Here is a 13800-nt window from a genome sequence, read left to right on the forward strand (position 1 = left end):
ACATTTTATGAAAAGGATTCATTATTCTAGGCCCTATACTTCTTGAGCTATGAGCATTACAAACAAAAAAACCACTATTTTGGCTATTTCAAAAGCCATAACTCTAAGAGTTAAGATTCTCAAGAAGAATGCCAAGTTTGCAAGGTCACATCACGATAAAGACTCCAGCAAGGTTTCCTGAATTCACATCTAATACTTTTTGAGCTAGGCACGTAATTAGGTGAAAAAGTGCATTTTTTTACTATTTCAGGGGCCATAACTTTAAAAACAGCGGGTGGAGCCAGCCAAAAAATTAGAGGTGTGCAAGTTTATATCATGATAAAGACTTAAGCAAGTTTTCAACCATTTATATTAAATACTTTTTGAGCTAGGTGCGTCACAAGGTGAAAATGTACATTTTTGACTATTTCAGGAGCCATAACTCTAAAAATATGGGGCGGACCCAAATGAAAAATAGGAGGTGCGCAAGTTCATATCATGATTAAGACTCACGTAAGGTTTCATGAATCTATATCAAATACTTTTTGAGCTAGGTGTGTCACAAGGTGAAAATGTGCATTTTTGACTATTTCAAGGGCCATAACCCTAAACAAGAGCTGTCCCTAAGACAGCGCGCTCCACCATTCGGGGATTTGACAATAAAAAGTATATATGTCTGAATAAGAGAACTCTACTATAAAAGGAAGATACACCAAGGGGCATAATTCCATCAAATACACAAATTAGAGTTATTAGGATTGTTACAACAAATGCAGATGATGATGGTAAAGATATATTTTGAGTTTCAAGTCATTATCTTATATAGTACCAAAGTTATGTCCAGAAAACGAAGTTTGTTAAAACAAAAATTAAGTATAAAAGGGGCATAATTTGGTCAAAAATACAAATCAGAGTTACGGGGATTGTTACATGCAGATGATGGTGATAAAGATACTTTTTAAGTTTCAAGTCTTTATCTTATATTGCATTAAAGTAATATCCAGAAAGCGAAGATTGCAAAAAAAAGTTTAAGTACAAAAGGGGCATAATTCTGTCAAAAAAACAATTAGGAGTTATGGGGTATGGAACCACACATGCAGATAATGATTATAAACAAATATTTTTAATTTCAAGTCATTATTTTTTAAAGTACCAAAGATATGTCTATTAATAAAGCTTTCGAAAATATTTAACGTGAAAATAATTCCAAGTATAACTCCTTTGTGACCTTGACCTTGGGTATAATGGGCCCAGCCCCTGCATATACTATGTTTGTGTGCTGGGCAATATTTATGAGAACTTACAGTAAGATACAAGCAAAAGTAACAAAGTCATAACAGAAAAACAAAGGTTGCATAAAAACTTTAACCTTAAAAATAACCCAAGTATAAGACCTTGGTGACCTTGACCTTGGATAAAATGGGCCCAGTCCCTGTACATACTTTGTTTGCATACTGGACAATGTTTATGTAACGTTACAGTAAGATATAAGCAATAGTAACAAAGAAATGACAGAAAAACAAAGGTCGCTAAAAAACTTTAACCTTAAAAATAACCTAAGTATAACACCTTGGTGACCATGACCTTGGGTATAATGGGCTCAGCCCCTACACATACTTTGTTTGCATACTGGACAATGTTTATGTGAAGTTACAGTAAGATATAAGCAATATTAACAAAGATATGACAGAAAAACAAAGGTTGCTGAAAAACTTTAACCTTAAAAATAACCTAAGTATAACACCATGGTGACCATGACCTTGGGTATAATGGGCTCAGCCCCTACACATACTTTGTTTGCATACTGGACAATGTTTATGTGAAGTTACAGTAAGATATAAGCAATATTAACAAATATATGACAGAAAAACAAAGGTTGCTGAAAAACTTTAACTTTAAAAATAACCTAAGTATAACAGCTTTGTGACCTTGACCTTGGGTATAATGGGCTCAGCCCCTACACATACATTGTTTGTATACTGGACATTGTTTATGTGAAGTTACAGTAAGATATAAGCAACAGTAACAAAGATATGACAGAAAAACAAAGGTTGCCGAAAAACTTTAACCAAGAAGGGTCACGCCGATGCCGACGCCGGGGCGAGTAGTATAGCCTCCCCCCCCCACCCCCCTATTCTCCGAATAGTGGAGCTAAAAATAGGGGGCGGACCCAAATGAAAAGTAGGAGGTGTGCAAGTTCCTATCATGATTAAGACTCATGCAAGGTTTCATGAATCTATATCAAATACTTTTTGAGCTAGGCGTGTCACAAGGTAAAAATGTGCATTTTTGACTATTTCAGGGGCCATAACTCTGAAAATAGGGGGTGGAGCCAGATGAAAAATAGGAGGTGCGCAAGTTCATATCATGATTAAGACTCATGCAAGATTTCATGAACCTATATCAAATACTTTTTGAGCTAGGCATGTCACAAGGTGAAAATGTGCATTTTTGACTATTTCAGGGGCCATAACTCTTAAAATAGGGGGCGGAGCCAGACGAAAAATATGAGGTGCACAAGTTCATATCATGATAAAGACTCATGCAAGGTTTCATCAATTTACATCAAATACTTTTCGAGCTAGGCGCGTCATGAACTTCGGACGGACGGATGCACGGACAAGATCAAATCTATATGCCCCCATCACTCATGGGGGGCACAAAACCTAGAGCTATCACTGAAGGTGATGAATGTACCCCACCACACAGATACACACACACATGCACTGACACAGTACCTTGCAATTTGACGCACACAAGATTGCATAATTATGTGGACTGTATGTATATAGTATAGTAACAAAAAATGAAGTCCAATAACTCTGCAGATTTTTTTTCTGAAAGAACCTAACATGACCATGCACAACTAAGGTTGGTACTGGTCACTTGTGTAACGTTTCATTAAATTGTGTGCAAGGGTTCAGGAGATAAGCCACGCACATAATCTATGTATATAGCATAGTAACAAAAAACAAAGTCCCATAATTCTGCATAAGATTTATCTAAAAGAATGTAACCATGCACCACTAGGGTTGTTACTGATCACTTGTGTGAAGTTTCATTAAATTGTGTGCAAAGGTTCGGAAGATTAGGTGCGCACAAGATTGCATATGCAGACTGTATGTATATAGTATATTAACAAAAAACAAAGTCCCATAACTGTGCAGCATTTGTTTCTGAAAGAACCTAACATGCACCATGCACAACTAGGGTTAATACTGATCACTTGTGTCAAGTTTCATTAAATTGTGTGCATGGGTTCAGGAAACTAGGCGTGCACAAGATTGCCTATGCAGACTCATGTATATAGTATAGTAACAAACAAGAGGGCCAAGATGGCCCTAGGTCGCTTACCTGAGAAACACGCTATAATACAGCATATTAAACAGAGTAAACATGTTTGACCTAGTGATTTCATGGAAAAAAATATTCTGACCAATTATCATTAAAATTGGAGCAAAAATATTGAGTATAAGTACATATTTTCTTTGATTTGACCTAAGACCTAGTTTTTGACTCCAGATGACCCATATTCGAACCTGACCTAGATTTCATCAAGGCTATCATTCTGACCAAATTTCATGAAGATCAATTGAAAAATACAGCCTCTATCGCATACACAAGGTTTTTCTTTGTTTTGACCTAGTGACCTACTTTTTGACCCAAGATGACCCATTTTCAAATTTGGCCTAGATTTCATTAAGGTAATCATTTTGACCTAATTTCAGGAAGATCAATTGAAAAATACAGCCTCTATCGCATATACAAGGTTTTCCTTTGATTTTACCTAGTGACCTAGTTTTTGACCCCAGATGACCCATATTCAAATCTGACCTTGATTTTATCAAGGCAATCATTCTGACCAAAATTCATGAAGATTAATTGAAAAATGCAGCCTCTATCACATACACAAGGTTTTTCTTTGATTTGACCTAGTGACCTAGTTTTTGACCCCAGATGACCCATTTTCAAACTAGGCCTAGATTTCATCATTATTATCATTCTGACCAAAATTCATGAAGATTAATTGAAAAATGCAGCCTCTATCACATACACAAGGTTTTTCTTTGATTTGACCTAGTGACCTAGTTTTTGACCCCAGATGACCCATTTTCGAACTTGGCCTAGGTTTCATCAAGGTAATCATTCTGACCAAAATTCATGAAGATCAATTGAAAAATACAGCCTCTATCGCATACACAAGGTTTTACTTTGATTTGACCTAGTGACCTAGTTTTTGACCCCAGATGACCCATTTTCAAACTCGGCCTAGATTTCATCAAGGTAATCATTCTGACCAAAATTCATGAAGATCAATTGAAAAATACAGCCTCTATCGCATACACAAGGTTTTTCTTTTATTTGACCTAGTGACCTAGTTTTTGACCCCAGATGACCCATATTTGAACTAGGCCTAGATTTCAACAAGGTAATCATTCTGACCAAAATTCATGAAGATTAATTGAAAAATACAGCCTCTATTGCATACACAAGGTTTTTCTTTGATTTGACCTAGTGACCTAGTTTTTGACCCCAGATGACCCATTTTCGAACTTGGCCTAGATTTCATCAAGGTAATCATTCTGACCAAAATTCATGAAGATTAATTGAAAAATACAGCCTATATCGCATACACAAGGTTTTTCTTTGATTTGACCTTATGACCTAGTTTTTGACCCCAGATGACCCAGTTTCGAACTTGGCCTAGATTTTATCAAGATAATCATTCTGACCAAATTTCATGAAGATCAGTTGAAAAATACAGCGTCTATCGCATACACAAGCTAAATGTTGACAGACGACAGACAGACGACAGACGACAGACAGACGCCGGACATCGAGCGATCACAAAAACTCACCTGAGCATTGCTCAGGTGAGCTAAAAACAAAATCCCGCAAATCTGCAAAATAATTTTCTGAAAGAACCCAACATGCACCATGCACAACTACTGTTGTTACTGATCACTTGTGTGAAGTTTCATTTAATTGTGTCAAGGGGATAAGATTAGGCGTGCACAAGATTGTGTCTATGGACAGACAGACAGATGGATGGACAGACAACATGAAACCAGAATACCCACCTTACAACTTGTTGTTTGGGGATACAATAACCTACTGTTTTATTTCAATAAACTACTGAAAAGCATGATATGAACCCCGCTCCTCTTAAAAGAGGGGCATATAAGAGTTCTTACATAAATACAGGTTCTGGATAACTGCAACCCTTCATTCTGTACAAACAACTCACAGTTACATGGGACGCCTTCTGCAAACAAAGCAAGCTATGAAAAGTAAATTTCTTCGTAATAAAACAAGCAAAACATTGCAAGGAAATTAGACAAGTTTGGAAAAAGAATTAGCAAATTTTGTGATGAAATATCTATACCCATACCTGCAATTAAAATGGATATCATTAAGAAGGCAATTTAATGTATGATTTAATGGGAATTAGTTGCACAGTGGTTAGCATGCTGGACTACAACGCCGGCAGTCCCGATTCGATTCCTGGATGCCGCTGATATCCCAACTTGTGTTAAGTACCGGGTGATTTACTTAAACTGGTACTGTTTCAAGCAGTATAGGCCTAGACTGGATGCTGGGGAGGTAAATATGACACCTGCCGTGGGCTCAGCTGGAAATAAGTTGTTCCATCCATTCCAGGTGGGAACTTCTGATTTTCACTAAACTTGGTCTTGTATCAATGTGAATCATTTGAACAAACTTAAGACAGGACAATGCAGGGACGATACAGACCAAGTTTGGTGTAATTCTATCAAGTAGTTTCAGAGCAGACATAAAAATGTTGATGCAAATTGACAAAGGCAGGACACAGGATGATGGTGGTGCCAGACCACCCCATAATACAAATAACTCACTGTGAACAAAGATGTAACAAACAAATTCAATGAACTGGTATCCCCTGCCGAATGGATTTGCGGTGAGGAATGGCAAAGAAATATATCCGGCAAAAAGTTAAGGATGTTTGTCCTTAATAGAGCACAATCAAGTAAGAAATCTGGACCAAGGGGGTGGGGATGGGAGGGGGGAGCGGGTGTTACAACTTCACTTCACATGTTGATAAATATTCATGGAAGGTTTGAAAACAAAATTTAAAAAGGAATGAATTTTTTGGGGGGAGGGGGTGACCTGTTGTGGTACATTACTTCACATGTTGATAATAAATGTTCATGGAAAAAATGAAAGAAGTTTAATGAAATTCTACCAAATGGCATAATGTACAAATATGTGGATTTTTAAACAGTTAAAGGGTAATAACTCTGAAGTTACTAAAAAGATCCTGACGAAATCGTGTGCACTACCACATTATGGTGATCTAAATTCAATTTAAGTTTCATAGTTTTAGGTCAAATATGTCACAAGTTATGAAGCAGAAATTGCCATATTTATAGTACCCTATATAGATAACACTAGAAACTACTAAAGGCCATAACTCTGGTGTTACTTGGGCAAGTCAGCAACCTTAACCACTTGACCACTAAAGCCCCTACCCTGTACCAGACAATCAAAATAAATACAAATGTCAACATCCCATTATAGATTACCTAAACACGTTAATATGTCCGCAACTCCATTCTGAACTATCAAAATTAGAAAATTACATCTGCAAATTTCAAAATAAAACAACTATGTCACCATCCCAATCAAAATAAATATGTCAGCAACGCCATTTTGGACAATTAAAATAAGATAAATACAAGGGATATTCACAAAATACGTAGACTGATGCATTACTTTACTGTTTCTTGAGATTTGTTAATGTTCTTTTGAAGTCATTTTTATGTTAGGCTAAGTATAAATACCCTAAACTAAAACATTGTTTATTCAAGACATGAATGACCAACTGATGTTAAATTTTAAGGTGACACCTTTTAAATGCAGAACAGAAGTGATTTTTCCATTGCAGAAATTTATGTAATTTTATTTTCATCTAACGATAATTTTACATTAAGACATAAAAACAGTGACTAGGCCATGTACAAGTTCAAAACTGTTAAATAACCACCAATTCTGTACTTCGTGAAGTCATTCTAACTACAGCTGCAAGCAGACATATTACTGGTTATAATGGTACCGGTTATACAAAATTGCACATCACAGAAACAAAGTTGAGAGCTAGTCTATGTATTTCTTGAACACCCCTCTTATGTCAGCAAATAAGACTGCAAGATGCATAATTTACCAGTAAGAGTCCACAGAATATTCCATATTTTTGGCATGAAAGATGAACTTGCTTTTTCTTTGATTTCTTTTAACAATATCTGAAAGAAATTTACCTTTATGTTATCCTAAATCTTGTCAAAGTTTCATAAAGACTGGCCTAGAAATGTGGCCTCAAACGGTTATCAAAATATTAAAGATGGAAACTAAAAATCAGCACAACAGTTCAAAATTTTTCTCTATCATGCAGAATTGTATTTTCAAAACTGAAGAATATACAAGAACAAGACCTGTCATAGGACAGCAAGACTAGACTATTCAACAGCCTTGTCAAATGGAAGAATATGAAAGTCAAACAAGAGCACCGCAATGTGGATCAATATACGCCCGAAGGTATGACCTTGGACCCCTAAGTATGACCTTGACCTTGAAGCGAGCCATACGAAACATGCGCTCTGCAGGTTGTCTCGATGTGGTGAACATTTGCGCCAAGTTTCTTTAAAATCCTTCAAGCAGTTCAAGAGTTACAGAGCGGACAGTAAACAAAGTCATATGACCTTTGACCCCTAAGTGTGACCTTCACCTTGAAGCGAGACATAAAACAAGAGGGCCAAGATGGCCCTAGGTCGCTCACCCAAGAAACACTCCATAACAGTGTAAAACATGTTTGACCTAGTGATTTCATTGAAACAAATATTCTGACCAATTTTCATTAAGATTGGACCAAAAAATTGGTCTCTTGCGATAAAACAAGCATTCTCTTAGATATGATCTAGTTTTTGACCCTAGATGACCCATGTTCAAACTCGACCTAGATTTTATCAAGGCAATCATTCTGACCAAAATTCATGAAGATCAACTAAAAAATACAGCCTCTATCACATACAGAAGTTTTTTCTTTGATTTGACCAAGTGACCTAGTTTTTGACCTCAGATGACCCATATTCAAATTCGACCTAGATTTCATTAAGGCAATAAACCTGACCAAATTTCATAAATATCAACTGAAAAAAAACAGTCTCTATCGCATACACAAGATTTTTCTTTAATTTGACCTAGTGACCTAGTTTTTGACCTCAGATAACCCATATTCAAAACCGACCTAGTTTTCATCAAGGCAATCACTCTGACCAAATTTCATGAAGATCAATTGAAAAATACATCCTCTATTGCATACACAAGGTTTTCTTCGATTTGACCTAGTGACCTAGTTTTTGACCCCAGATGACCCATTTTCGAAATCAGCCTAGATCTTATCAAGGTAATCATTCTGGCTAAATTTCATGAAGATCAGTTGAAAAATACAGCCTCTATTGCATACACAAGGTTTTTCTTTGATTTGACCTAGTGACCTAGTTTTTGACCCGAGATGACCCATTTTCGAACTTGGTCTAAATTTCATCAAGGCAATCATTCTGACCAAAATTCATGAAGATCAATTGAAAAATACAGCCTCTATCGCATACACAAGGTTTTTACGTGATATGACCTAGTGACCTAGTTTTTGACCCCAGATGACCCATTTTCGAACTCGGCCTAGATTTCATCACGGTAATCATTCTGACCAAAATTCATTAAGATCAATTGAAAAATACCGCCTCTATCGCATACACAAGGTTTTTCTTTGATTTGACCTAGTGACCTAGTTTTTGACCCGAGATGACCCATTTTCGAACTCGGCCTAGATTTCATCAAGGCAATCATTCTGACTAAAATTCATGAAGATCAATTGAAAAATACAGCCTCTATCGCATACACAAGGTTTTTTCTTTGATTTAACCTAGTGACCTAGTTTTTGACCCGAGATGACCCATTTTCGAACTCGGCCTAGATTTCATCAAGGTTATCATTCTGACCAATATTCATGAAGAAGAATTGAAAAATACAGCCTCTATCGCATACACAAGGTTTTTCTTTGATTTGACCTAGTGACCTAGTTTTTGATCCCAGATGACCCATTTTCGAACTCGGCTTAGATTTTATCAAGGTCATCATTCTGACCAATATTCATGAAGATTAATTGAAAAATACCACCTCTATCGCATACACAAGGTTTTTCTTTGATTTGACCTAGTGACCTAGTTTTTGACCCAAGATGACCCATTTTCGAACTCGGCCTAGATTTCATCAAAGTTATCATTCTGACCAATATTCATGAAGATTAAATGAAAAATACAGTCTCTATCGCATACACAAGGTTTTTCTTTGATTTGACCTAGTGACCTAGTTTTTGACCCGAGATGACCAATTTTCGAACTCGGCCTAGATTTCATCAAGGTTATCATTCTGACCAATATTCATGAAGATTTATTGAAAAATACAGCCTCTATCGCATACACAAGCTAAATGTTGACAGACGACGGACGACAGACGACAGACGACGGACGACGGACGCCGGACATCGAGCGATCAGAAAAACTCACCTGAGCATTGCTCAGGTGAGCTAAAAAAAACATGCGCTCTGCACGTCATCTTGATGTGGTGAACATTTGTGTCTAATTTCTTTGAAATCCTTCAAGAGGTTCATGAGTTACAGAGCGACACAAAATTGTTAACGGATGGACAGACAGACGGAAACCAGCGTCATAACATAATACGTCCCTTTGGACGTATAAAAAAGGGTATAATTTTGTTAAAAAGCAAAAGAGAGTTATGGGACCTATGCAATGTAAGTCAGTTTATCACAGTTTCAATCAATTCCCACAACTGGTTACTGAGACTCCAGCTTACACACAAAAACTTAACTAAATTGGGACGCCGACGCAGATGCTGATGCCGACGCACCAATGCTTTGAATAGTCAAGCTAAAAAGAAGAGATAGCTTCCTTACATATTGATTCACAGATTAAAAGGAACACCAATGTTACCAATTAACAAATTAATCTAAACTGCGCATAACCTGTTCATCTGATATCTGTTAATGATGTTTACAAAATATTTGGGTATATACAGTTTATGTTATACATGTAATATAAAATGTTTTGGTTTGAATTTGTATGTCCACAGCTGTTAATTCTTTTTAAACATCTATAGATACATAAACAAGAGGGCCATGATGGCCCTATATCGCTCACCTGAGTAGAGTTGTTTGCTTGAACAAATTTCCTAGCTAAAGCTTTAAAAACAAGAAAATTAGGTGAGTGGGTCAAGGTAAAGATTATGCACGATTACTTTTGAAATCTGTAAAAAAAAAAATATTACAGGTGGTCCAAATCCTTTTGCTGTAGCTCAGAAAACAAGAAAGGAGGTCAGTAGGTAATGTGAAAGAATGTCCCTAGGTCAAAATCAAGGTCAAATTTCATTTCGGAACACAAAACTATGCATGTGGTCCAAATTTGAAGCCTGTATCTTCAAAAATGTGAAGTAGGTCACTAGGTCAATGTCAGGGTCAAAGTTCATTTCGGTACAAAAAACTATGCATGTGGTCCAAATCTGAAGGCTGTAGCTTGAGAAATGTGAATGTAGGTCACTAGGTCAAGATCAAGATCAAAGTTCATTTCGGAACACAAAACTATGCAAGTGGTCCAAATTGGAAGGCTGTAGCTTGAGAATTGTGAAAGTGGATCACTAGGTCAAAATCAAGGTCAAATTTCCTTTCGGAATACAAAACTATGCATATAGTCCAAATTTGAAGCCTGTACCCTCAAAAATATGAATTTAGGTCACTAGGTCAATGTCAAGGTCAAAGTTTATTTCTGTACACAAACCTATGCATGTGGTCCAACTTTGAAGGCTGTAGCTACAGAAATGTGAAAGAAAGTCACTAGGCCAAGATCAAGGTCAACTTATATCAAGGTTCATCTAGCCACTCAAAACTATAGATGTGGTCCAAATTTGAATGTTTTAGGTTATAGACAAAAAGATTTTTAGAGTTTCTCCCTATATAAGTCTACATAAACCATGTGGCCCCCGGGGCGGGGCCATATTAGACCCTAGGGGGATAATTTGAACAAGCTTGGTATAGAACCACTAGATGATGCTACATTACAAATATCAAAGCCATAGGCTTTGTGGTTTTCTACAAAAAGATTTTCGAAGTTTTTCCCTATATAAGTCTATATAAACCATCTGACCCCCGGGGCAGGGCCATATTTGACCCTAGGTAAATCCTTTGAGAGATCTTGGTAGAGGACCACTAGATGATGCTACATACCAAATATCAAAGCCCTAGACCCTGTGGTTTTTGACAAGAAGATTTTCAAAGTTTTTCCCTATATAAATCTATGTAATTTATAATATTAAACAAAGGGCCATAACTCACTCAAAAACTGTTGAACCAGTCTGATTTTCAGGGGGGCACAACTAGGGTACTAATACATCATTCTGACAAAGTTTGGTCAAAATCCCCCGATTAGTTTCTGAGGAGATGCGATAACGAAAAATTGTTAATGGAAGGACGGACGGAAGGATGGAGGGACGGAAGGACGATGGACCACGGACGCAGAGTGATTTGAATCATCAGATGGTGGGCTAAAAACAAGAAAGTAGGCCAGGAGGTCACATTCAAGGTCACTGGAAATCAGTTTTAACATCCGTGTGCAAAACTGTACATGTCATTTAAATTTCAAGGCTGTATCTTAAAAAACAAGAAAGAAGGTCAGTAGGTCACAATCATGGACATTCTGAATCGCTCACCTGAGTAATATGAGCCACATGTTTAAAATGCCAAACTGATGCTAAAATATTAACAAGAGGGCCATGATGGCCCTATATCGCTCACCTGTTATCACTGCACTTAAGGACAAGTCTTCAAGGTCAAAAGATCATAATAGACATCAATCAAAATAATTATGAGAAAATATAGTTGAAATTTGCTTTAAGTAACTTTAAAAACAAGATTTGAAAACTTTTTGTAGCGGTCCACTAGGCAATGCTACATGTCAAATATCTAAGCTCTTCTGGTTTATTTTTAGAAAATTTTGAAGATTTTTTTATGTACAATCAAGTAACCCCATGGGGCAGGGTCATGATTTGAATAAACTTTGTAAAAGTCTAATAGGCAATGCTACATGTCAAATATCTAAGATCTAGGCCTTCTGGTTTATTTTTAGAATTTTTTTTAAAGATTTTCCTATGTAAAATCAAGTGACCCCTAGGGCGGAGTCAATTTTGACCCCGGGGGACAAGGTTTGAACATATTTTGTAGAGGTCCACTAGGCAATGCCACATGTCAAATATCTAGTCTCTAGGCCTTCTAGTTTATTTTTAGAAATTTTTTGAAGATTTTCATATGTAAAATCAAGTGACCCCTGGGGCGGGGTCAATTTTGACCCAGGCGGTCATGATATGAACAAATTTTGTAGAGGTCCACTAGGTAATGCTACATGTGAAATATCTAAGCTCTAAGCCTTCTGGTTTATTTTTAGAAAACTTTTGAAGATTTTCCTATGTAAAGTCAAGTGACCCCTAGGGCGGGGTCAATTTTGACCCCCGGGTCATAATTTGAACAACTTGAGTAAAGGTCCACTAGGCAATGCTACAAGTCAAATATCTAAGCTCTAGGACTTTTGGTTTTTGAGAAGAAGATTTTTTAAATATTTTCCTATGTAAAATCAAGTGACCCCTAGGGCGGGGTCAATTTTGACCCCGGGGGCCATGATTTGAACAAATTTTGTAAAGGTCCACTAGGCAATGCTACATGTGAAATATCTAAGCTCTAGGCCTTCTGGTTTATTTTCCGAATTTTTTTGAAGATTTTCCTGTGTAAAATCAAGTGACCCCTGGGGCGGGGTCAATTTTGACCCCGGGGTCATGATTTGAACAATTTTAGTAGAGGTCCACTAGGCAATGCTACATGTCAAATATCTAAGCTCTAAGGCTTCTGGTTTTTGAGAAGAAGATTTGTTAAGATTTTCTTATGTAAAATCAAGTGACCCCTGGGGCGGGGTCAATTTTGACCCCAGGGTCATGATTTGAATAAATTTGGTAGAGGTCCACTAGGCAATGCTTCACACCAAATATCTAAGCTCTAGGGCTTCTGGTTTTTGAGAAGAAGATTTTTAAAGTTTTTCCTTTCGGTTGCCATGGCAACCAGTGTTCTGCATAGAATTCAATTCTTTGAACAATTTTGAAAGGGGGCCATCCAAGGAACATCCCTGTGAAGTTTCATCAAAATTGGCCTGTTGGTTTAGGAGGAGATGTTGTTTAAAGGAAAGTGCGGACGGCCGGACGCCGACGGTGAGCGATCACAATACCTCACCCTGAGCACTTTGTGCTCAGGTGAGCTAAAAAGTAGGTCAGTAGGTCACATTCATGGTCACTGAAAGTCAATTTTAAGATTGGTGTGCAAAACTGTACATGTCATAAAAATTTCAAGGCTGTATCTTATAAAACAAGAAAGTAGGTCAAGGTAACAGTCAAGTGACCCTAATTACTTGGGGTCATAAGGTAATTATAATTAAACAGTCTAGGAAATATGATCAGATAATTTTTGAAGAATTTTTTCCTATATAACTCATGTAAAATCTATGTGACCCTCGGGGAGGGGCCTCTTTTCACCCCAAGGGCATAATTTGAACAATCTTGTTTAATAGAGAGCCACTAGGCAATGCTACATACTGTAGTTTCAGACAAGAAGATTTTTTTTTTAATTCCTATTTAAGTCTATGTAAAACTTGAGACCCCCAGGGTGGGGCCTCTTTT

At 37.0% G+C, this 13800-nt stretch overlaps 1 protein-coding gene across 4 annotated transcripts in view; it reads right to left on the minus strand.

Annotated features, from left to right (window-relative positions):
- The window catches only part of LOC128555323 (protein zer-1 homolog), a 71562-nt gene that overhangs the window by 17828 nt on the left and 39934 nt on the right, over positions 1 to 13800 (minus strand). For 3 of the 4 annotated variants that reach the window (XM_053537410.1, XM_053537408.1, XM_053537407.1), the window contains exons 12-13: positions 7181 to 7259; positions 5175 to 5245 (exon numbers count right to left, since the gene is read on the minus strand). The exons of the other annotated variant lie outside the window; for it this stretch is intronic. In XM_053537410.1, coding sequence (XP_053393385.1) covers positions 5175 to 5245; positions 7181 to 7259 — 150 coding nt within the window. The remainder of the gene's footprint in view (positions 1 to 5174; positions 5246 to 7180; positions 7260 to 13800) is intronic. 4 annotated transcript variants of the gene reach the window in all.

The sequence above is a fragment of the Mercenaria mercenaria genome, chromosome 2 (genome assembly GCF_021730395.1).
Source record: "Mercenaria mercenaria strain notata chromosome 2, MADL_Memer_1, whole genome shotgun sequence".
Classification (NCBI taxonomy): Eukaryota; Metazoa; Mollusca; class Bivalvia; order Venerida; family Veneridae; genus Mercenaria; species Mercenaria mercenaria.